This window comes from Ictidomys tridecemlineatus, chromosome 5 (assembly GCF_052094955.1).
Source record: "Ictidomys tridecemlineatus isolate mIctTri1 chromosome 5, mIctTri1.hap1, whole genome shotgun sequence".
Classification (NCBI taxonomy): Eukaryota; Metazoa; Chordata; class Mammalia; order Rodentia; family Sciuridae; genus Ictidomys; species Ictidomys tridecemlineatus.
The window spans coordinates 174,809,439-174,834,119 of NC_135481.1; the positions used below are offsets into that span (position 1 = coordinate 174,809,439).

Genomic DNA, 24,681 nt, shown 5'->3' on the forward strand with positions numbered 1-24,681 from the left:
TTGAGGTCTCTGGAAATTGCTGCTGACTCACTGTGTGACCTCAGGCACCTCCTTGCCCTCTCTGGGTCTTACACTCTTGGTTGGTATTGGATGACACAGTCCCCAGAGGACATCCCCACTCCATCAGCTTTGCCACCATCAACAGAATGCCGGCGATCAGAGAGAGCCTGGCATCCCCAGAGTCTGATTCTGGGACTCTTGGGCACTGACCATCCCACACTTGGTGAGTCTGGCCCATCACCCTGGGGCTCTGCCCAGCATCCTCTGGTAAGGGACTGAGTTCTCCTGCTCCTTAGTCCTGCCAAGGCACCCCCCCTCCCCAGGTTTGGGCTGGATTGTGGGGGGGTCTTCTCAGATCCTTCCAGAGACAAAGGAGCTGACCTGCGGAGTTCCAGCAGGAGTCCCACTCCCCCTCCCTTCCCCCCTCTCCCTTCCCAGTCCACGTGTCTCTATTGTCTGCTCCCCGCTTCAGGGAAAGACACAGCCTCGGATGTGTCAAAACCACCACCCCCCGGCAGCAGGGAAATTAATTACTGGACGATTTTCACTTCCTCTGGCAGCGCTCGCCTGAGCGAGGCACCGGAACAGGACCGGCTGAGCGGGCTGGGCATCAGCCTGGGGGACCCACTCCCCCCACCAGTTCTGGGAGAAGAAAGTTGAGCCCCAAACCCAATAGGAGGCTCCGGCAGGCGCCCGAGCCGGGAGTGGGGGGACTTCCTCTAGTTAAAGCTGGGTGTCCACACTGGCCCCTTCAGAACCGGGGCAGAGGGAGCACACTGCAGGCAGGAGGGCGGCTGGCTGCCGGGGACTCACTCTTTTCTTTGCGCCCCCTTCCCGGTGTCCCCATGTTCCTGACCCCGCCCGCTCAGGACTGCTCCCCCTCTGCGCCCCTCAGTTTCTCCCTCTCACTTTTCTTTCCCTTTCTTTGCCGCCCGGGGGGCTCCCTTTTTGTGTGCCTGGATCTCCCTTCCTCCTGTGGGTGCGGGAGTGCGTGCGGCCACTTTCTCGGGCTCTCTTTCTTCTCCCTGTTTGTCGCTGGTGTCTTTTTGTCCTTATCTTGGCCCCTCTGCGTGCATCTCTCTCTTTCTCTGCATGTCTCTCTCTCTCTCTCTCTCTCTCTCTCTCTCTCTCTCTCTCTCTCTCTCTCTCTCTCACACACACACACACACACACACACACACTCCCCTTTCTCCGTCTCTGCGCCTTTCTCGCCCTCACTTTCTCCCTCCTGCCTGCTCGCCGTTCCCCGCGCCTGGCCTGCCCCCACCGCTGCCGGTTCGGGGGAACGTGTGCGGAGCGATTGTCCTGGGGGACATTTGATGGATTAGAGCGCTGAACAGTTCCATTGCTAGGGGACCACCTGATCTCCTCCAGCCTGCGTCCCATATAAAGCCGGCAGCCGGAGTGCTGAGCACAGCTCCAGCGACCGCCTGTCTGCACGCCGCCGCCGCCGCCGCCGCCGCCGCCGAGCCCGAGCGGGAGCCCGAGCCGAGCCGGGGCCGCCGCCACCGGGGCCGGCTCCGAGCGCCGCCCGCCCGCCGGGAGCTGTCCAGTGCTGAAACCGCGCGGACAGCCAATCGCGCCCGCCGGCCGCCTCCCCCCACCGGGCCGCGCCAGTGCCCCCCGCCGAGCCCCCCGCCAGTTGCGCCATGCCGCGCTCCTTCCTGGTGAAGAAGATCAAAGGGGACGGCTTCCAGTGCAGCGGGGGGCCGGCCCCCACCTACCACCCCTTGGAGACTGCCTACGTGCTGCCCGGCGCCCGGGGGCCGCCCGGGGACAACGGTGAGTGGGACCGGGCGGGGGCGGGGAGAGCGGAGGGAGCTCGGCCCTCCCCAACTTGGACGCGAGGAGGGGCGCGCGCGGCAGGGAACCCCGGGAGGGGATCGCTCCGGCCGCCAGCGCCTCCCGGACTCGCCGAGGGCCGGGCGGGCGGGGCTGGGGCCAGGTCGTACAAAGGGAAAGTCACAGGGTCGGCCCATCCCACAGCCACGCGCCAGCCGGGACTTTGAAAGTTGTGGCCCTGGAACGGGCTGGAGTGAGGGGGCCGATGGGAGACTGCGGACAGACGGGGAGCTCAGGACCGCCGGTGCTGGGGGGCTCCTGCACAAGGCAGTTTGAGGGTACCCCCTCCCCGTGGGAGGACGGAGGCCAGCTGGCTGCCCGCTCCCGGTGGGGAAAGTAAAGGGGCCTGGACTACCAGTCCCCGAGGAGGTGGGGTTGGCTCCCTGGGGGTGGCTGGATGCACCCCCTTCCTTCGAACCTGCTCCCCCTGGTGATGCCAGGCGAGTGCTCCCAGACCCCCTCTCTAAATAACTCTTTTGTTACCCTCAGCCACACGCCTGCCAAAGGCTGGGCTGTCCTAGGGACTGCAAAGAAGAGGGGATTTCTGGGAGGGGTTCCCCCAAAGTGGTTCCTGGTCCCCTGAGCTGCACTCCTTCCCCATCGCCAGCTTCTTGCCCCCTCCAGAGCCACCCCCCAATGCCTGCCCCACCCCCACCCCCACCCCTTCTTAGAGCAAGTTCCCGCAGGGACAAGGGTTTGGGGGACGAGAGAGGTCATCCTGGCCACAGAGGGGGTGATCTCTGGAGGCTAGGGAGGAGACTGTTTCTGTGGGCCCCCATCTCCATCAAGGGGATCACAAAAGGCCTCCCCTCCGATGGCCCCCTCCAGGGCAGGTGCCTGGAGAGGAGGAGTCACTTTGGTAGTGACAGATCTGACATCAAGTGTGGCATCAGCTTTGGGGTGTGTGTGTATGTGAGAGAGAGAGAGAGAGAGAGAGAGAGAGAGAGAGAGAGAGAGAGAGAGAGAGAGAGAGAGAGAGAAAAGAAAGGGCTAGGGATGAAGGATGCTGAGATGGCAAAGACAGGCATCCTGGAGGGTGGGGGCCCCCTGCCTCGGGATTCCAAGCACTTTGCTCATGTTCCCACACTTTGCCAAGCCAGGTAGAGAGAGGGTGCTGGGCATAGGGCCTTGTGACCTCACCAAGGTCAAAGAAGTTAGGGAGTGATCAAGGACACAGCTTCAGCCCCCCAGCCCCCGGGCTCCCCCAGCTACCCAACACATCCCCCTTCTCTTTAGCCACACACCCCTTATTCTACTCTCCTCTTCTCTTGGCCCTGGGCTCCATGGGGTGGCAGGCAGAAGCTGAGGGACATGGCTGGGCTGAGGCTGGTAGGACAGAGGGTGGACCTGGGGCCATGCCAAGGCTGGGGAGTATGTACCAGGAGCTGGTAGAATTGGAAATATCTGCAAGATGAATATGGATCCCTTAGGGGGTGACACAAAGCTCCGGGATCCCTCCCACTGAGGTCCCCTTGGTCCTACCCCTATGCCAGCTGAGGAAACCCAGAGAAGCTCGGAGAATTTCCCACGCAAAGCCAAAACTGTAGGCTGTTCCTTGGAGAATGCCTGGCCTTGAATTCAGTCCAAACAGGTTTTGAAAGGAACCCCCGAATGAGTGGTAGGAAGCAGGGTGGGACAGTGGTATTACTGCCAATCTTTCAGGTTTGACACCCCAGAACCCCTTATCTTTGAACCCCTTTCCCCCAAAGGACTCCAGACCAACTCACTGGCCTCTGGGGAATCCTGAGACTGGCCGGATAGCCTAGCCTGAAACACGGGGGCCTGGACTCTAGGTCTCTCACCTGCTGTGTGACCTTGGGCCAGTGTCTTCCCTTTTCTGGTTCTCAGCCTCCCCGGCAGTGAAAGGGTTTGGATGTCATGCACTAAACATCCTTCCAACTTTGACGAGCTCAGCTTCTGTGAAGGTCAAGTGTGGTTGTGAGAGACACTGTAGACACCTGGACAAGGACCTAACCAAATGCTGGGAGGCCATTGTCAGGTTCCCTTGGGGCTCTGGGAACATATGCCCCTGGCTGAGGGTGGCAGAGTTTCTGCAACCCGGCATTTTTCTTCGTTTCTTAGTCTCAGCAGGCTGCCCACAGTGAGGACAGGCACTCTGACCTGGCCACCTCAGCTGTGTCTGCTAGGGACAGTCGGGGGGGGGGGGGGCGGGGGCGGGGGTGGGGGGCTCAAGGCTAGGTAAGACCGGGAAACACAGGGTCCACCTCGTCTTGCTTTCAGGGGCATCTCCCTTCCTGGGGTGTGGCCAGACTGGGCAGTGAGGCCCCCGTCGCTCCATGGCTGGGTGGGGGTGGGGGGTCCTGGGGGTCCTTGGAGACCCCGCTGGCTCCTGGTGGCCCTGTTGTCTCTGCTCTGCCGGAAATAACCTTGCTGAGCGGTTGAGGGAAGTGTGAAAAATTGCTGAGCCGACGTTTTTTTCTCTCCCAGCGTGTGTAAGTGTGCTGGGTAAACAAGGAGAAAGGAGGGGGAGAGGAGCGGAGGGAGGAGGGGGAGGGGAGGAGGGAGGGGGAGGAGGGAGGGGGAGGGCCTGGGGCTGGGGCTGGAGATAGTTCCAGTTATTAGAAAGATCCTCTTACAAGCCCTTCCAGCAGCTCCGGCTGCAGGCTCAGGATGAGGCTGGTGGGAGGAGAGCCGACTGGGGTGGGGGGTAGGGGGGAGCTGTCAACGTGCAGGTCAGAGGAACCTCAGGTTCCTAACTGATAAAGATGCAGGACCCCAAATTAAAGAGGTGTGCCCCAGCTCCTGGAGCCCCTGGGATTGCTAGAGAATTCCTGGAGGTTCCTCCCACACAGGCGCACAGGCGCGCACACCCTGAGGCCCGCCCTGCTCCGCCTTCCCATGCCGCCTCCTCAGCCTCCGCCTCCTGGATGGGCGGAAGGCACCGCAGGTGTATCTGGACTCCGGGTTGCCCCCAAACCCACAGAACCTCAAAATAGGAAGGGACATGCCCCCAGTGGAGAAAGCTCTGGGTCTCTCTGCGGAGTTCCTGAGGAGGAGGGGCAAGATCCAACGTCCCTGTCCCCTCCAATGCAAGGCCCCCTGTCTCCCTGCCTCGGGCTCCTCCCCTGCCCCCAAGGCCCCTTGGCTTCCCCCCTCTTCCCTGGTGATTCTGAGCAGTCTGCCTTTGAGATGCCAACCCATATCCTCCAACCCCCACCGCACCTCCCTCCGCCTCCACTAAGCCCAGCCTCCTCACAGCCCAGCCCTCCCCCCAGGGTGATGTGGGGCCCTCCACCACCCCCAGAAGGCGGCCATTCATGCCACTGTGTGTGGTGGTCTCCACGACCCCCTGAAAAGGACATCTCCTAGAGCGTCCACTTCCGCCTCACCCTCACACTTAACTCTGAACTCCAGCTGGGAGTCAGGGTCCCTCCCTCTGCACCCCAGCTCTCCCCTACCCCCAAACCCTCTCAGCGCACAGACCCAGGCAGAGGAAGGATCAATGCCAATCCAATAGCGCAGCTGTCTGCCCTCTGCAGCCACAGGAAGCCTCCCAGCAGGCCAGGAGCGCTCCCGCTTCTACCCCTGGGTCTGTCGCTGACCACATCACACCAGCACGGCCGCCTCTCACTCCCCGTGATGGCGCCGAGTTGTCGCTCCAGGCCAGGCCTGGGAGCCGGCTGAGGAGCCCCGTTACTGCACATTACCTGAGGACGTCCACGTGGGGAACAGGGATGCAAAAGGGCTGCCCGATCCCCTGACAGGGGTAACCCAGAGTAGGCTGGGGAGGTGCCCGAGGACACACAGCAGAGCCACCAGAGTCCTCCATAACCACAGGCCCCTGGCATCTTCATCTTGGTCCAGATCCGACATCCGGTCCAGTATCCCAAACCAGATCTGAGGTCCAGGTCCTATGTCTGTGTCCAACTCTAGGTCAAGGACCAGGCCCCAAGTCTAGGTCCAAGATCGGGGTCTGAAGTTACAGGTACAAGTGTGGTATCCAGGGCAAACTCCATGTCCAAGTTCAAGTTTCAAGGTCTAGGAATTGGTCCAGGTCAACCTTTTGGGTCTGGGATCAAGATCCAGGTCCAATCTCCAGTTCAAGGTCATATCCAGATTCACTGTCAAGCCTGACTGTGTCTAGTCTTGGCTTTGGTGGCCTTAGCCAGTCTTCCCTGCCCCAGCCTCAGTTTCTCTCTCACGGAACTAAGCAATTGAACATGGCCTCTCTCAGCTCTTTCTGGAGGCGTGGAAGTCTGACTTTCTTACGACCCAGCAGGGTTCAGTGGGACTGTGGACATCGGGGGCCCACGGTCCCCACCAAAGCCTGAGCTTCCGAGGGAGATGCTGCAGGCCCACACTGAGCTGCCCCACCTTGGACAGTCTCAGCCTGGGATTCTGAAGGGAGATCAGGAGAGTGCCCAGAGTCCCTTATGACAGCCAGCAGTCGACATCCCCGAGGCCCAGCCCCCGCCCCCCGCCCCCCCCACACACACACAGAGTGGGCAGAGGGCGGGAGGGCTGGGAGGGTGCACTGCACCCAACAGAGGCAAAACTAGGCATCGAGGGTACCCCAAATCACCAGAACATAGGTGTTCCCCCCACCTCTCCTGCGGGTGCTTCCCCCGTGTGTTTTGGGGACCCCTCAGCCTGGAGGCTCTCCGGGATCACAGTGAGATGATGCTGGGCGCGGTGAGGCCCTAGACCTCTGGGCCTCCTCCCCAGCTGCGGTTTCCCTTGGAGAAAAGTGTTCCGGCAGCCTCTGGGTAGCAAGGGTGTGGAGGGCCCGGCCACGGCACCCTCCTGGGGCAGAGGGAGGGCAGGGCAGAAAGCAGGAGGCCTGCAGAAGAGGTGGGGCACTGCCACACACCCATCCTCAAGAGGAGGCCCAGCAGAGGCCAGCCAGAGACCCTCCCAGGGGCGGAGGAAGCTGCTCCTCCACCCAGAGCCGGGCAGCTCAAGACCTAGAGGGTCACTCCCATCCCCAGGCCCCTTGAAAGGCTTTCCTATGGGTTCCTGCAGAGCTAGGGACCTCTCTGTGGGCCACAGGAATTGGGTCACAGGAAAGACCAGAATATGGGGAATACCAGAAGGTTAGGAGGACATGAGGAGGGGTCCTGGAATTCTCTAGAAGCTCCCTGGGTGTGGGTCAGTGGGCAACAGCCCCATAGCCCTGGTCAGGTTGCGCCTGCCTCCCTAGACCCAGGGACCCCTCCCTGTGGGCAGATGCACCAGCTGCCAGGCCTTTGGAGGAGGTGGGTGTCATTTCTGGTCCAGCGCCCAGGGAACCGGGAACAAAGATGCTATAACAAGGGGAGGGGGAGGTACGGGCCCCTGTGCCCAGCTCTGCAAGCAGACAGGAGAAACTATTTTTATCCCGCTTTGCTGCTGACAGACCTGGCTTTCTGCTCAGCTGGCTGGAGCTAATTCTCGAGGCCCGAGGCCCTGGCACAGCAAGAAGCAGCTCTAAATATACCCATGCAGCAGCCCCCATCGCCCCCCAGCGCAGGCCAGGCCTCCTCAGGAAACCAGGCCACCTGGGAAGCCGTCTCCCACTGGGCCCCTCTCTTTTCCTGCCCATCAGGACAGGGAGGGATGGGGCTTGAGATTGCCTCAGGCAGCTTGGCACCCTGGGAGTCAGGGAGATACTGGGGAAAGGAGCCCTGGGCTGGCTCCATTAGGAAAAGGAGGCCACCCTGACTCTGGTGAGAAGTTCTGTGTGACCTGAGGTAGGTCAAGGGCCCTCTCTGGGCTTGGGCTTCAGCAGAAGGGCCTGGGAAGACCTATCTTAAACTTGAGCTCATGTGCATGAAGCACTTAGCAGGGAGCCCTGAGCACAGTATGTGCTCAATAACGGTGCGTCATTACTGTTAAATATTATTTACAAAAACTCACAGGGTGCTGGAGCACTTTCTAGAACAACAATTTCTCCCTATTCCAACACCCCACCACCCCGCGGGGTACCACCTTCCCTCCCCAGCAGGCTCTGCCCTCCCTGGGCCTCTGGGGCAGTAGAGCATGATGCATGGTGCACAGGGAGGGCTGCTGCTAGCTAGAAGGCAGGTGGTCCCAGGATCTGTTATGGGTCCCCACTCCCATCCAGGGGGCAGAGCAGCTGAATGACACAGTGTCTGCAGAGGACCCAGCACATTGATTTTCATAGATTTCCTTTTCCAGAACGCCTTTGGCCATATATATATATAAATGGATTCTTTTTTTTTTAAATTTCATTAGTTATCGACGGACCTTTATTCATTTATTTGTTTATATGTGGTGCTGAGAATCGAACCCAGGGCCTCACACATGTTAGGCAAGCGCTCTACCACTGAGCCCCAGCCCCAGCCCCATAAATGGTTTCTTGATCTTCAGTCTAAAACATCAAGACTCTTGGGCAGGAAAAACCAAAGTCATTCTCAGGTCACATGTGTACATCTCTGTGTTTCTGAGCCCTTCCCATGCCCCTACATAACAGGTGTAAATCAGGTAACCATCTCTCAAATGGGAAATTTCAGTCCAGAGAGGCAGCATGACTTGCCAAGGGTCTCACAGCTAGGGTTCTTTGTGCATGGGCCAGGGTGACAGCCAGGTCTCCCTTCTTTTGAGTCCCAGCTCTTCTGGGCCTCTATTAGGACCCAAACAAAAGGGAACTGTCTCAACCTAGCAGCCAGGAGACAGGCAGCTCAGCCCTCTAGTCACTCCTGAGACCTCCGTCCAAAACCTGTCTGTATTCCATGCACGGGGGAGAACATGGTTTAGAGTGTCCTAAAGGATTTTCCAGGGTTGAGGCCCAGAGAGAAGTGGCTTTCCACAGTCACAGAGCAGCTTGAGATACCTCTGTGTATTTCCTACTCTCTGGCAGATTAGGATGTCACCAGAAAATGTAGAAATAATATTGATCCTAGCAGCTTGAGAGGCTAGCTATTATGGGCCTGGCCTTGTACGAAGCACTTTACCCACATTAACTCATCCGGTCCTGTTAGGAACTCCCTTATACAGACGTACGAAGCAGAGATTGAGGAACTTGCTCAAGCACACACAGGGAGATGTCTGAGGATCTGAGAAAAATGAAGTCGAGTTGAAGGAGCAGGAAGTGGAGAGGACACAGGGGAATCACTGATTCATCCACAATGCAGAAAGTCTTTAGAGCATCCCAACCTTCTTCCCGCAGACTGAGCCCAGAGAGGATAAGCAACCTGGTCAGCCTCAAAGCAAGTTAGAAGCGCCTTCTAACATGACCAAACTTGCATATGATGCCCCCAACCCATGTGAAACTTCTCAGCCACTGGGCAATCAGGTCTGCCCTGAAGGCCATCCTGAGGCTTGTTTTGAGGCACCCCTAGTTCTATAGAAAGACATCAGCATCACGAGTAAGGAGTTGCAGTGCTGCCGTCTGCCAGCAGAGGGCGCCGTGGGCCGCACACTCATTCTAGTGAAGGCCCCAAGGTTCAGGAGTTCCTGTGCACCAGAAGTTTTCTCATTAGCATGGGAGGGAGGAAATGACCCATTCTGGAGGAGGAAACAGGCCCAGAGAGCATCAGCAGGTTTACCAGAGTGTACATCAAGTCTCTCTCTAAAATAAATAAATAAATAAACCCTTTATTTAAAAAAAAAAAAAGATGATGGTACTGAAGAGAATTTAGTAGGGTTCTTAAAAAAAAAAAAAAAGAAAAAAAGAAAACTGAAGCACAGTATGCAGCCGGGGAGACTGTCATTGTGACTGGTAATAGCTGACATGTGTTGTGGGTCACTGGGGGCCAGGCAAGGGGCTGCAGTCCTGGCTCTGACTTCCTGCCGCATGACCCTAGGCATGTTGCTTAACTTCCTTGCGCCTTGGGGTTCTCATCTGTAAAATGGCAGGGTCAGGAGAGGAGAATGCACTCGTGTGTGACACGTTAGTGTCCTTGGAGCGTCGGTATTGTTCACTTATTGCTTGTTCACTGGGGGACTCCTTAGTGAAAAGGTAGAGGCAGACAGAGGGCAAATCGTTTGTCCAAGGTCACACAGCTGGGAATGGTAAAGCCAGAACTCAATCCAGGCAGTCTGGCACCAAAGTCGTGCTCTTTACCAATATGTCATTCTTCTTTAATAATAGAACAGTGCAAAGCCCGGGCCACATGATCATTCACGGCCTCCGATCGGATCCCATACTCTCCTCATTTCCAGAAAAAAGACCCCAAAGCACAGAAAGATGGACTCGCCCACGGTCATCACCTAGATAGAATCTGTGTTGGGGAACCAGGTCGTCCTCACCTTTCAATGGCCCGGGCCACGTGAGGTGCAGACCTGTCCTCCCTACAGCAGACCCTGCTGGGCTGCCGGGCAAGTCTTTATCATTCATTCCTCCAATACTTATCAAATGCCCACTGGCTGGGTCCCTTGTGGTAAGTGGCAGCTGAGTCACAGACCCTTTTCAGGACCTCCAGGGGTGCAGGACCTCGGGGGGAGCAGTGCACCTGGGCATAAGGACCACCGACACTTGTACCTCAGGTTCCTTATGTGTAAATAAGGACTGTTGGGGTGACATGGGTGGGGATGGGAAGGAAGCACTCAGCCCAGAGCCTGGCACCCAGCGTGTGCTCGGTCACCACCATCGGTGATTACCATGCAAGAGGACTCAGGAGAAGGAGGGGGTCTGGAGGCCTGGCAGTCATTCAACCCAGTCCCAAGCGAACCCGATGCACGCTCTGGGAGCTGAGCACCAGGCCACTACCTGGCATGGGAGGTGGGACAACCTCGACACCAGAGGCAGGTGGAAGCTGGGCACCTCCTCCCCCTTGGATTAAAATCTGCCACCACCACTGCCCCCACCCCGCTTCTGACCACAGAGCACCTTGCACCTGAGTCACCCATGCCACAGCCCACAGCCACCTCTAAGCATAGGGCCCTGTACCAGTTGCTGAAGGGACAGGGAAGATAAGAGCACACCCTCACCTTCAGTGCTGGGGAGACTTTGCCCCGTGCCCACCCAAATGCCAAACAAGAGGCAAAACCCTAAAGGCTGAGTCAGCCAGGCCCTGTGACTAGAGGCCCAGCGGAAGTCTGGAGGTCACAGGAATCGGGCCTCAGGATTACAAAGCCCAAGTCTCCCACCTACTCCCTGGAGAGGGGGCGGTTACAGATTGCAGGGGTCAGATGCAGAGGGTCCAATGGGATTTGCTACTCCCAGGCTGCAGAACCTCAGAAAGGGGTTCTGACTTCTATTGTTCTCTGCAATTAAAGGACAATGGGAAACGCTGGGTAATTAAGTACCAGGATGATAAGTTTGTTCAATGCCTGCCAGAAACCCTCCAGGGAGCCCAGGGAAGGTGTGGACCGGGCAAGGGCACCTGAGGCAGAAACAAGCGGAGGTGGCCCCTGTCCTCCAGAAGCCCCTATGGAATCCCCTGGGGAAGAGCCAGCCTGCCCATCCACCAGTCACTCAAACACGTGACAGACAGGATTTCTGGTCCAACTCCAGCCAAGGGCAGGAGGAGGGGGAGGCAATTGTCATGGGGGCTCAGGAAGACTTCTAGAGCGCAGGGCAGAGCAGGTTTGGGAGCAAACACAAGGAGGTTCCCTCTATGCCACAGCTATTACATGCCACACACTCGACCCCCTGTGAATCCTCCAGCAACCCCAGGAAGTGGGTCTCAAAGGAGTGCAATTGGTCTATGCCACACCTAGTCATGGCACACCTACTGGGAGCCAGTCACTGCTCACATAGTTCCAGCCCTGGGGAGCTCAAAGCATAGAGCAGGAGGCAGACAATTAAATAGTCTTCAGCGAAGTCACTTTTTCAAGCAAGTAAAAGGCATAATTATAATAGCTAACATTTATATAGCAATTATTGTGTGCGCTTTCTCAATTTCCTTACATGTAAAATGGGGGCTCTAATAATACCTACTTCCTGTGGCAATTAAATAAGTTAACGTATGTAAAGCATCAAGGCAGAGCCTGGCATACAGTTAGGGCTCCATACAGGACACCTTCACTGCCATCATTTACTTGGGCCTTCCAACGACGCTGGAAGGTTTTTAAGTGAAGCTTGTAATTTCAGGCTGGTCTGGAACTCCTGGGCGAAAGTGATTTTCCGCTTCAGCCTGGAGAGTAGCTGTACCGACAGGCATGCACCATGTTTGGGTGGGAAAGCTGAAATCCATAGACGTTATAGGACTGGAAAAGCAGAATGTTCTTGGACAAAGAGAACACAGGGTTTGAAACTTGGCTCCACCTCTCACTGCTGTTAGTTTAGACCGACTGAATGTCTGCCTCAGTTTCTTCACCTGCAAAGTGGTGTAATAACTACCTTCAAAGCGTGCGACACTGTCTTACAAGCGGCCATCATTCTCCAAGTGCTGCCACGGGGTCTCAGAGCTAGGGGGCGCCAGGACGGACGGGGTCAAAGAGGAAAGCCTTCCCCCGGGGCCTCCGGCTCAACATCCCTCTCACTTCTCGCCCCTCCAGGTTATGTCCCGCACTGCCTGCCCCCAAGCAGCTACGATGGCGACCAGAAGCCAGGCCTGGAGCTGGCGCCGGCCGAGCCCGCGTACCCGCCCGCGGCCCCGGAGGAGTACAGCGACCCCGAAAGCCCGCAGTCGAGCCTGTCCGCGCGCTACTTCCGCGGGGAGGCGGCCGTGACCGACAGCTACTCCATGGACGCCTTCTTCATCTCAGACGGGCGCTCGCGACGGCGGCGGGGCGGGAGCGGCGGGGATGCGGCGGGCGCGGGGGACGCCGGGAGCGCCGGGGAGCGCGCGGGGCGCACGGGGGCGCCCGCGGGCGGCGGGCACCGGCACGCGTGCGCCGAGTGCGGCAAGACGTACGCCACGTCGTCGAACCTGAGCCGCCACAAGCAGACGCACCGCAGCCTGGACAGCCAGCTGGCGCGCAAGTGCCCGACGTGCGGCAAGGCGTACGTGTCCATGCCCGCGCTCGCCATGCACGTGCTCACGCACAACCTGCGCCACAAGTGCGGCGTGTGTGGCAAGGCCTTCTCGCGGCCCTGGCTGCTGCAGGGCCACATGCGCTCGCACACCGGCGAGAAGCCTTTCGGCTGCGCGCACTGCGGCAAGGCCTTCGCCGACCGCTCCAACTTGCGTGCGCACATGCAGACGCACTCGGCCTTCAAGCACTACCGCTGCCGCCAGTGCGACAAGAGCTTCGCGCTCAAGTCCTACCTCCACAAGCACTGCGAGGCCGCCTGCGTCAAGGGTGCCGAGCCTCCCCCGCTGCCCCCCGCTGGCCCTGCCAGCTGAGCCTCTCGCCCGGCCGGGGCGCCGGAACTTGCTCTCCACGCGCCCCGGGCCCCCCCACCTGCGCCCGCAGCGCCCTCTCCAACCCCCAGCTGCGTTTCCCTGCCCACGCCCCTCGCGGCGACCCCCATCCTGGCCCGGAAGTTTGTTCTTCAGCCCCCAAACTCACACCTCACTTCTGGAACTGTCTCCCCCAGCGCGCCCTATCCATACCATCCTTTCCTGTCACCTCTTGGACCTTGACTCCACTGTCCGCCTTCAAGGCTCCCAACTCAGGCACCAGGTCCGCAAGTCTCCCAGGTCCCCATTCAGACCTTGCACCGCTCTTTCAGACCTTTCTTCTCAACAAAGTCTCTGACCATTCCTCTCTTGAAGTCCCCAAATCGAAGGCCTAAACCCACCCACGTCTGCCACAATTTCCCCTAATCACATTAACTCAGGCCCGGGAAGAACACAGTCAACCCCAGGCCATGCCCTGGGCCTCTCTGCTGGGTCTCCCTGTGTATTTCCACCTGGGGATCTAGTTTGAGAACCCTCCTTTGGGTCTCAGTCTGTTCCATCCCCTCCATGCCAGGGCCTTAGATCTAGCTATTCACTCACCCCCACCCCTTCCATTTCTCACCTTTAATCTTGGGGGGATCCTCACCACTCATCCCCACTTCCTGCTCTCCCGGGGATCCCCTCCCTCTACAGCTCTCATTCCCTGACTTTACCTAACCTAGAGCGGACCTGAGGGGCAGTTCAGGGCCCTGCCCCCTCATGTAGCCCATGTCCCCAGGACAACCCCTCCCTGGGCTTCAGCCTGGAGTTACCCACTCCCCAGATTCTCTGAGCACTTTCCTCCATCCCCAGGACTACAGGTACCCCTCCTTATTTTCGGAATGGGGGACGCCTGGAACACCTCACCAACGTCCCCAACCTTTGTCCAGCTGGGCCCTTCCAATTATTTATTTGTGTATTTATTTATCTATTTATTTATCTATTTATTATTCTCTTGGCCTCACCCAGGGACAGTCTGACTTCCCCAGCTGGACTGGGGGGGTCAGGGAACCAGGCAAGGAAAGGGACAGCAAAGGCTGCCCCTCCCCTCCACCACACACACACACACTCCTTCTGGTCTCGGGAGAAGCCCCACCCTCATCAGAGCCTGCACTCAATAAGGAAGAGGGCCCCAGAATGAGAGGGGAACCTGCTGACCCTCAACTGGCAGGGAGGGGCGGGGAGGGGGCACCAGGAGATCCTGTCACGGGGCAGGTCCCCGCCCTCCTGAGTCTTCCACTCCTGCCCCAGGGAGCCCGGAGAGAGGAGCCTCCTCGTTTTCTTATTTATTCCTCTTCTCGAGGGACCCCAGGTTCCAGGGACCGACTGAGCCCCGGACCCCTCTGGGGCCCGCTCCCCGGGAGGAGCGCTCTCTCCCGGCCACGTCTATGCAACTCTCCCGGGCAGAGGGCCTAGGGCTGCCAGTCGCCCGCCCGTTGGCTGCCACTACCTCCTCCGCCGCGCTTTTGCATGCCCGCGTGAGGACCGAAGCACACACCTCCACGCGCACGGGCCCTGGCGCCCTCTGCTTTAAGCACACGCCTCTGCCCCCTTCCGCTCTGCGCCCAGCTTGCGGGCGAGTCCTGGACTCTCCCACCCCTCCCCCTCTCTAGCCGCAAAAGAGGGTGGAGACTGGCGCGGCCCCAGCTGCAGGGGCCCCTCTCCAGGGCTTCAGAGAGGTGGGCGGAGCTTTGTCCTGCTCCAGGCCCCCCGGGAAGGGAGACTGCGGGGATGGTGGGAGAGAGAGGGGTCGCAGAAGCAATTATGGAGGGTGTTGACCCTGTAAATAGGAACTTCTGACAGCAATAATTTTCCATGCATGCTAAGCCTTTTGGCCATATTTTGTATGAGCGCTTGGCGCTCCCCCTCCCTCCCCCTCCAACTCATCCCCAGACCCTCATCCCTTGCCCACCTTCAGCAGTATTACTTGTAACACAATTCAGGGATATTAAAGGGACTTTGGCCACTTGCCAGCGCCTCCAGACCTTGTGACTGTGGGATGGGGGCGTCTGAGGGAGAGCTGGATTTTCCCATTCCATTCCCCCTCTCTGGAAACTGACCAGCCTGTAGCTGCCACCTGGGGTTCCCTGCGTGTGCAAGTCCCAGGCATTCTCAATCCTAAATATACTTCAAAGAAGGGTTCAAGAGCCACATGAACAACAAGTGAATGAAGCCAGTCCCCGGAGGACATTAGGGACATTAGGGAACGGTGGAGCCTGTGACTAATTGGAAAGAATATGTCTCCCCTCCAACAACTGCAGTTTGAATTGCACCTGACAAACAAAGCAGCGGTGGGCGTGTTTGTGCCTGACAGCCCGTTGATAACCCATTTTCTTCCCCACTTTATCCCCAGATCCACACATGTATATGGTCATGCGTGCAGCAAATGCAAACATATAAAACTGTTGGCTTTGGCTCAGCAGTCAACTAAAACCAGCAAGATGCCCCTAAAGCTTTTGAGCTACCTGTCACCAAAAGTTCAGGAAGCTGTGGAACAACCAGATTCTTGGTGATCTTTCAAGATACAAATCTGTCCTTGCCTTACGGAAAAACTTCACTGAAGCTCAGTAGTAGAGTGCTTGCCTGGTGTGCCTCAGGCCCTGGTTTGAGTCTAGAAACACCAAAAACAAACAGAAAAACAACCTCAGTGGGACCACAATCTCTGGCCACTAGCCCCCAGTCCCAACACAGGCTCACCAAGAAGTTGGGCCCGTGTGCCTTGAGGGGGTGTTTGGCCAATGCTAGGCTGGACCTACACCTCTGCTGGGCCTCCTTGGGGTTCCTCCTTTTCTAGCAGGGTACTCACTTTTTAACCCCTCGCGCTGGGTGCTGCTCCCTGAGAAGGGTGCTAGGTGTTGCCACCAGCAAATGTAGGCCTGGGGCTGGGGCTCAGTGGCAGAGTGTGGTAGAGCGCTTGCCTCGCAGGTGTGAGGCGCTGGGTTCGGTACTTAGCACTGCAAAAATAAATAAATAAATAAAATTAAGGCATGCTGTCCATCTACAACTACAACAAAAGCTAAATAAGAGCAGAATAAATGGTAATGGTATCACATAAAATAATAATAATAACAGCAGATGTGGGGTCTTGAGGGCAGGGAACCTGTTATATTCTTCAGCCCTCCACTCACAGCCCTCTGCATCTGCACACCGTCCTGATCAGCTGTTGCTTCCATTATATCTATTTTAGGGGCAGGGAAGGGAAACCACTCTAGATCAGATCTTATATGCATGTATGAGATCCCTTTGAAGCAGAAAATGTTTAATACAAGGAACTGGCTGCTGACTAAACTGCACTGACCCATGTAACATCCTCAGCTGGACATTCAGAACTCTACATCAGAAGTCCTGTAGCCAGGAGAGCTACTTCCCCTTCCACAATAAGAAACAGAGGGGAGTCTGCAACGCAACTCTGAGTTCAAGGCCACAGCACAGGACACACAGGGTCCGCATCCCTGGTCAGCACCAGAGATGGGGAAGCCCCTGCCACTGGCTGGGTGGCCGTCTCCCATCCCCCACTGTGCTGTGGCTCAATGCTGCAATGCAGCTTCAGAGCTCTGCAGCATCTCCAGGGCCATCCTCAGAGTAGCAAGAGTCAAAAGCAGTAGGAATACGGTCCCTGCCCACTTCTGCCATCCAACTTTCATGGAAGCGTCCGACTGGCAGAAGTTAATTCACTGCTAGTAACCTTGCCGCAAAGCAGCCTGGGAAATGAAGTCAGCTCTCCTCCCAGGCATCTGGAAGGCACCCTACAGGGAGGTGGGAATGGATGCTGGTGCCCCCCAGCAATGTCCAGCCCAGTTTCAGGGATGCAACACCCATTCCATCCCTCTCCCTCCCTGATTAGCAGCCATGCAGTCTGGGGACTGACATCAGCTGAAGAGATGGTCTTGACTGGTCTATGAGTAAGACCATCCCCCATGCGCTCAGAAGGGCATGTGAACCACGTCTGACCAAGGAGATTTCAGAAGAGGATTCTGGAAGCTCATGGAAAACTCTACGGCTGCCTTTCCCCTCCCTCTTTTTGTTACTGGAAGCTGAACACAGAAGCACTTTAGCGCTGAACTGCATCCCCACATCCCCATACCTTTTTCAAGTTTTTGAGACAGGGACTGACTAAATGGCTGAGCCTGGCCTCGAACTTGCGATCCTCCCGCCTCAGCCTCCTGAGATCACCCTCACTGGGATGACTGGTATGTCACGAAGCCTGCTGCTTCCTCTATCTTAAAAGAAAGGTAGTCCAGGGCTGGGATTGTGGCTCAGCGGTAGAGCGCTCGCCTAGCTCAGGCCGGACCCAAGTTCGATCCTCAGCACCATATAAAAATAAAAGGCATTGTGTTGTGTCCATCTACACCTAAAAAATAAATATTTAAAAAAAAAAAAAAGGAAAGGTAGTCCAGTCTCTCTTCCCCTTGAACATGAACAGGGAAGCATGTCTCCTGACCATAAAGGGAACCAGCCTTCGCCCGAAGCCTACACCACAAGTGATACAGCAGGGCCATGGAGAGAGCCTGGGTCCTTGGTGACCTCAGGGAGAAAATGAAGGACCACCCTGAAACTTCACACTCTGTGAGGAGTGGCTTTATTGTTTAACCATTTTGTTTGCTCATCCTAGATGTGGATGCCTATGAAAACTTAAATGCAGTATATAACGTATAATTGTATAATGTATAATGTAATTACCCAAGAGTAAGAATATAGTTATAATATTAGGATATATCCAGGCTTGTGCGTATCATCAGTCATAATAATCAGCTTTCGGTGATGACGTCCAACCTATGTTGATGCCCCTGTGTCGATTTCATCAAAATATTCACAAAACTGAGTGGTTAAGGGGTTCTGTCGGCTGAACGGGGGCCCTGTTACCTGCAGCCCAGGGCAGCTCAGGTGGAGCAGGGATGCTGTCCCCTTTCACGGTCCCCTCAAAGAAGCCGCAATTCTCCTCCAGCGATTCCACCCCTGAGTGGTGCCAGCATCACCCAGACTGAACAATCTCTGAACTCACTTTTCCTGGAGGTGCAGCTTCACCCACCGCCAAGGGGCAGCCTGTCGCCATCAGCTGGTTCACTTTGGCTTCTGTCACTTGCAAAGAAGAGTCTGGACTAACGCCTCAAAACTACTCTGGAAGTGCAGACGTGGAGGTCGCCGAGATCTGTTCGTCATTTAAAATGTTCAGGATGCTTTGCGCTTTCCTAAGACTTGACTTCACATCATCTCTTCTTATATCTCCAAGACCCCTCAGATGAGGTGACATCATGCTGTCCACCTTGCAATCAGGAAACCAAGGCACAAACAGGTGGCTGGCCCGAGATCACGCACCTGAGTTTTAAGCCAGGCAAGGTGCAGAACCAGAGGCGGTGACCCCACGTCACTTGCCCCTTTGCCTCAGTTTTGGCTCCCTGATAGCAAAGTCTGGGTCTTGAGTGCAAGGTGTTTACATGGGGGGACCCCAGAAGGCAGAAATGAGGGGCAAGAAGAATAGGGCAGAGGGTGTGTTAGTGAGGCCACTGTTGTAGCCAAGGGCTGCCTACTGCTGGTCTCGGAGAAGGTTCTAGAAAGGTCTAGAACAAATGGTCTAGAACACTCCTCAAGTTGCCCACCTGGGATGGCCGAGATCAGCACCTGCTGTCCCCCTCTGGTGTGTGCCTGTGTGTGGGCAGAGCTCCCCAAGGATGGGGATGTGGGGACACAGGGGCTCAAGTCTGAGCTTGCATGGAACTTCGCAGCCCAACTGCAGATGAAATCAAAGTGAGTCGAGGGGGCAGCCAGTGACAGCAGGCCTGGTATTCATCGGACATCTGCCCATTGCTTAGCCATGTGCAGGTGCCTCGGAGCAGGCTAACCCCAGGAGGATGACTAAGGGGTCCCCTCTCAGCCCTCACAGTCATCCCAATGAGTGCCAGGCCCCTGCACCCCTGTTTAAGCAGCTCCGCACATGGCATGTCCCAGGAGGATGTGAGTGATCTTGGGCAGTCACATGACTCAAGCTGGCCAATCAGACTGAACGGAGGAAGAATTTCATATCACCATTGCTGGGAATGGATTCTCTCTTTCCTCCTGGATGTGAACAAAGACGGAGATTGTCCCGTTGGCCCTGGAACTCATCTTGTGACCATAAGAAGCAGCAATGGAAGAGCAAACCTGCCTCAGCACCCCAAGGAGCTGCTCAGCGTGCACCCAAGATCCCAGAGGAAGAGGCAACTCTTCTACGTGAAATTAAAACAGAACTTAGGAGGTCAGCAGAGGGGACGAAGATGGAGAGGAAAACAGGGAGACAGGGGGCCGCACAGGATAAGCATGACGGCTGTGGTGGCGCCCGCCTGTGATCCCAGCAGCTCGGGAGGCTGAGGCAGGAGGATCTCAAGTTCAAAGCCAGCCTCAGCAACTTAGTGAGGTCCTAAGCAACCCTGTGACTCAGCCACCAAGTCCCCCAGCTGCTGAGTCACCTCCCTGCCATGGCCCAGACACTGGAGAGAAGAAACACTAGTCCCCCGGGTTCCCATCTGAGTCACTGACCCACAGAATCTGGGGATAATAAATGACTGTTTTATGCCACTGATTTTGGAGTGATTTATTTTGCAGCAATAAAAACCAGAACAGCTCCCAAATAAGCCACCCACACACGTCCTTACCTCAGGGTCTGCATTTGAGAGCATCCAACCTAAGGGACAATGATGTCGGGTACATGTCAGAGTTTCTCCGGCTTCCGGTTCTAGGCCTGTGAAGGTGAGTTGCCCAATTCATCCCAACAAAAGGATGACGTCCGAGTCACATTGGCTTGGGGACACACAGACCAACATAAAGGAAATGCTGACTGGGCAGGGCAGGTCAAGTCCTCTGCCCCCCCCCCATCCCCAGAAGATGGGGTTGCCTTGGCAACCACAGGGTCCTGAGAGTAGAGGGAAGGAGGAGCCCACAGGAGAACTAGGTTGCTGCTACTAGGCCTCCTCAGTTCTGTTCTGAGATCGTGGGTCATGCATTTCAGGAAGGGCAAACCCTTTTGAGCCCAAAGGTGAATACTGGTCAAGCTAAGGCAAACATGGTAATTTTACTCCCCTTGCCAGGGATTGGTTTGGACATGGACATATAATTCTTGATCCTGAAGGGGCAGGAAGGGGAACAACAAATGATAGTTTTATTCACTCTTAAAAAAGAGGCATAAAGGAATGTCCTAACTTCCATCTTTAAATGTTGTTATATAGTTATGTGATACTTGGAGCTACAGCAGCCACCTTGGGACCATGAGGGGTAAACCTAAGGAAAATAGCACCAAAAGATGAACAGAAGAACCTGGATTTTTGATGACACTTTTCAAATTTGGATACAGCCACCTCCAAGCTGTTGTTATGTGAGAAAACAATTTAAGCCATTGTGACTTGGGCCCTGGGTGTCTCAACATAACAGAATTTGATACCAGGATCAGGGCCTCACTGAGGAGGCCCCCAATGACAGAATTGGGTCAAATCTCCACTTTTCCACTCCAGCAACTATGATCCTGCCTTCTTTACCTCCTATACGGAGGAAGTAGTTTGGGAAGGGATAGCTTCTCGTTGAAATTTGCCAATTCTCCATAATCCTGGGGCTAAGAGGATCCGCTCTTTCTGAGACAGGGTGTGATTTAGTGCTCACAAGGATTATGTTTGGGAACTGCAGAAAGGGAAAGGTCAAGGTCAAAGTCGTGAGGACTTCAGGGTTCCAAAATTTGGTGAGAGACCCATAATGCACCAGCTGCCTTCTCTGCTCACACAGCTTTGAGGGATGGGCAGTGTCGCCTCATTGTACAGATGGGGTTGAAAGCCCCTGGCCCTTGAGCTTCACCCCACTCCCTGCACCTATGGTTTTCCCCTGCTGCCACGGTGGGTATTATGTCCACAGGAAGAAAGCCAAGCCATCCACGTCCCTGCTTGGAGCTGGGGGCTAGGTGGCCTCCCCTTTGCCCTCAGATCACTTCTCATTTCAGCTGATCTACTTTGGACGCGTGTTCCGAAGCCATGCCCACTTCCTAGGTGGCGTTTGGATGATGGGATGGGACACTGTGGAGCTCTGGGCAGCGCCAGCACCGTCCAGAATGGCTCCCTGGGGCAGTTACTGGTGCTGAACAGGGAGCCAGCGGTGGAGCGGAGAGCGGCCTCGAGGGCCAGGTAGACAGGATTTGAGCCCTGGTTCCGTCACTTATCTAGTTCTGTGACCCAGGGTAAACCGTGTAAACTTCTCTGTGCCTCAGTTTCCTCTTTTGCAAAATGGGAATGATCATCATCGTCCCTACCTTGCAGGGCTTGTGGTGATGGGGGGGGGGGGCGTAAATAAATCAATCCACCCGCAAAGTGTCCCGAACTGCGCCTGCACGGTCAGTGCCACGTCCCTACCGTTCCTGGAGTCGCCACGGTCTCACCTCCGTGGCAGGCGTCCCCGAGGCTCCGACGCCGGGGGCGGACGCGCCCGCGGTTTTGCCGACTCATCCTGGCTCTGCAAGTCCGGCCGCCGCCCCCTCCCGCCCCGGCGGGCCTGAGTCACCCTCGCCGTGCGTCACACTTGCTCCTCCCGCCACGCGACCTGCAAACTCACCCTGAGTCAGCCCGCCCGGGCGCTTCCACTCCCGGGGCCGCGGCCAGCGCCGGCGGAGGGGCGCCCCCCAGCGGAGACCCGTGATCGCGCGGGTCGCGGGCGCCGGGGGAGCGGGGCGTGTGCGGGTGGAGACCGCGGGGACCGGCCGGACCACTGCGGGCCCGGGGGAGGCGCCTGCCTGCGGCCCCCGCCGGCGGCGCTGAGTGGTACGGCCCGGCCGGAGGTGAGGCCCGGGAGGCGGCTGGGCTAGCGGCGACCGCGCGATGGGGCTGCGCGCTGGCGGCAGGACCGGCGCCAGCCGGGGGGCGCCCGAGGGTCCCGGGTCGGGCGGCGGCGCGCAGGGCGGCAGCATCCACTCGGGCTGCATCGCTGCGGTGCACAACGTGCCGCTGAGCGTGCTCATCCGTCCACTGCCGTCGGTGCTGGACCCGGCCAAGGTGCAGAGCCTGGTGGACACGATCCGGGTGAGTCTCCGGGGAGGCGGTCCGCGAAGGGAGGGCTCGGGAGGAGGGAGGTCGCGCCGGACGCCAGGTGGGACTGGTTCCGGGCTCTCTGGGAGCCCAACGCTGGCTGTGTGACCTTGAGCATTTGGCCGGGCCACTCTGGGCACTCTGTTTCCTCGTTTGAGCAAGGAGGGGATTGAAATAGATGATTAAAATAATGATCGCTAACTTATAAAGATAGCGCCTGCCGTGACGCAGGAGCTGTTTTAAGCCCTTAGCTTCTTGTGCCAACCCTGCGAGGCAGATGCTGTCCCTAAAAACGGAGGTCCAGGCGGATTCCAGCAACTTATTCAAGGTCAGGCACTTGGAAAGTGGCGCAATGGGAATTCACACCCAGGCCGCCTGGCCCCAATACCCAGCTGGTGGCCACCACCCTATCCAAAGATAAGCCATGACTTCCCTTCCACCTGTGACAGCGGCAATGGAACTGGGTGTGTCATGTCCGCGGGAGGGCCCTGTCTGGAGGAGAAATGGGAGAGGACAAGGGTCAGCTTCATCCCAGAGACACAGTGCTCAGGAATGCGGGAGTGGAGCCCTGGCTGGGAGACAGGGCGACTGGGCTCCTGATTGGGAGGCGGAGCAGTTTAGCAAGATCCTGGCTCAAAAAAAAGTTAACAGTCTGGGGGTGTGGTCCGTGGGAGCCCAGACACCTAGCTGGTGCGAGGCCCTGGGCTCCATCCCCAGTCCTGCCAAAGGCAAAAGAGGGCTGGGGTGACCCTCCCTGCAGGAAGGGGGACACTCAGGAATATGTGTCACATAAGGCCCAGGTGGCTTCCTGTCCCCTTCTCCCAGACCCTTGGAAAGTGAGGGATGGAGGAGATGAGGGGTGGGGACACTTCTAAACCCCACCAAACACCTATGCAGCCAGCCCCGAGTCCTAGAATGTGCACTCTGTCCCCACTGCCTAGAGCCACGGCTGCGGATAGCCACAGCACCTGCTCCGCCGCTTGCCCTAGGTCTCTGTCCCCTTGACCATCTTGCAGATGGAGCCTTGGCCTCTTGCTCTCCCGTTATCCTGAGGTGTTGTGGATAGCACTCACGTCCACCAGAAATTGTGGGTTGTATTGTTCTGTCTCCGTTGTGAGAACTCCACAGGAGCAGGGACTCTGTGGTCCTGGCTGTGGCCTCAGCCCTGCCCCAGGACCTGGCTCTCAGTGGACGAGGTCCAGCCCTGCACACCCTCCCCACTGCTGGGCCTCTGTGGGGCCTCTCTCCCTGCGGGAAACTCTTGTGCATGGCCTCTGACTCTCCCTCAGGCCTCCTGCCTCAGGGTCAGCCTCTTTCCTGCCCTCCCTTGCTGCATTAGGGGTCCCCTGTGTCTGGAAGCCCCCTGTGACCCCGCCAGCATAGCTGTGGTCCCCCTGGTTGAGACGCCCATCTCTGGTGCTAAACGGTAGCCTGGGTGAGGCAAGGAGCAGCCTGCCAGCGCTAACTTTCCTCCTGGACTCATTTTCTACGGCCTCCGTAGCCCGCTGAGGTCCTGTTTTCCAGTCCTGTGGTTCACAAGGCCAGAGTGGGTTCCACTGGGCTGGAATAAGGTGTCAGTGGGGCTGTGTTCTGGAGGCTCCCGGGAGAGTCCGTTTTCTTGCTTTTCCAACGGTGACACTGTGAGGCTGTCCGCGCTCACTGGCTCTTGGCTATTTTTGTTGTTGTTTGTTTGGGGGTTGAGCCTGGAGGCGCTTTAGCATTGAGCTACATCTTTGTCCTTTTTGATTTTTTTTTTTTATTCGGAGACAGAGTCTCACTCAGTCACTTAGGGACTCGACTCGTGTAATTGCTGAGGCTGGCCTGGAACTTGCGATCCTCCTGCCTCGGCCTCCCAGGCTGCGGGGGGGGGGGGGGGGGTTACAGACGTGCCCCTGTGCCCGTGACTCACGGCCTCTCCACATTGCTTCACTCCAGCCTCCACCTGTGCCACCCTCCTCCACTCCTAAAAACCCTGGTGAGTCCCTTCAACCCATCTGGGTCATCCCACCATGACCTTCTGTCTTAAGATCCTGACCTTAAGTCCATCTGCAAAATCCTTTCTATCCTGTAGGGTGACATATTCACAGGCTTTAAGGATTAGGACTTAGACATCTGTAGGGATCCTTATTGTGCCCACCCACTCTCCGCCTGCAGGGCGGTGTAGACGCTTCCACTAACATCTCTCGGGCACCCACTCACCACCTCCTTAGCAGCCACCCTGGTGGGTGCCTCAGTCCCACCCATGGGTGAGCCGCAGTGTTCAGAGTTGAGGCCAATGCCCAGGACCCCCCTCCGCTCAGAGCTGAGACCAAATCTGGGTTTTCCTGGTTCCAGAGCACTGGCTGGTGACCGCGTGCCTCATGCTCACTGGGGCAACGTGGGGTCGTGAACCATCAGCCAGCTCCAGAGGGGACCTGCGGGCCAGTGGCAGAGGCCTTGCTTCTAGGCCAGTCCCACTTATCAGGGTCTCCCTAGCGTGTCCCCGGCTCCCTGCTCTGCCCCAGGCTCTCCCCACCTGGAGGACACCCACCCGATGCTCGGGCCCTACTGGGAAATCGCCTTCGACCCTCCTCTTT

At 57.3% G+C, this 24,681-nt stretch overlaps 2 protein-coding genes and 1 long non-coding RNA gene across 6 annotated transcripts in view; 2 read left to right on the forward strand and 1 right to left on the reverse strand.

The window, feature by feature from the left end:
- The window catches only part of LOC106144721 (uncharacterized), a 35,929-nt gene extending 14,310 nt beyond the window's left edge, over positions 1-21,619 (reverse strand). Inside the window, exons 1-5 of one of the 3 annotated variants that reach the window (XR_013439616.1) lie at positions 21,437-21,589; positions 19,703-19,847; positions 18,076-19,127; positions 15,880-16,027; positions 9,421-15,684 (exon numbers count right to left, since the gene is read on the reverse strand). This is a non-coding gene — a long non-coding RNA (uncharacterized LOC106144721). Of the gene's footprint in view, positions 1-8,028; positions 15,685-15,879; positions 16,028-18,075; positions 19,128-19,702 lie in introns of those variants that run through there. The other 2 variants (XR_013439615.1, XR_013439617.1) reach the window with 2 other exon arrangements.
- Positions 504-15,042, forward strand: Scrt2 (scratch family transcriptional repressor 2). The gene is made up of 2 exons (XM_078051565.1): positions 504-1,782; positions 12,247-15,042. Exons 1-2 carry the CDS (start codon positions 1,650-1,652, stop codon positions 13,035-13,037), a joined length of 924 nt encoding a protein of 307 aa, XP_077907691.1. The 5' UTR covers positions 504-1,649; the 3' UTR covers positions 13,038-15,042.
- Positions 21,620-21,624: 5 nt separating the features above from the next.
- The window catches only part of Srxn1 (sulfiredoxin 1), a 36,442-nt gene continuing 33,385 nt past the window's right edge, over positions 21,625-24,681 (forward strand). For both annotated transcript variants that reach the window (XM_040276555.2, XM_005320563.5), the window contains exon 1: positions 21,625-22,099. In XM_040276555.2, coding sequence (XP_040132489.1) covers positions 21,899-22,099 — 201 coding nt within the window. In that variant the 5' untranslated portion in view covers positions 21,625-21,898. The remainder of the gene's footprint in view (positions 22,100-24,681) is intronic.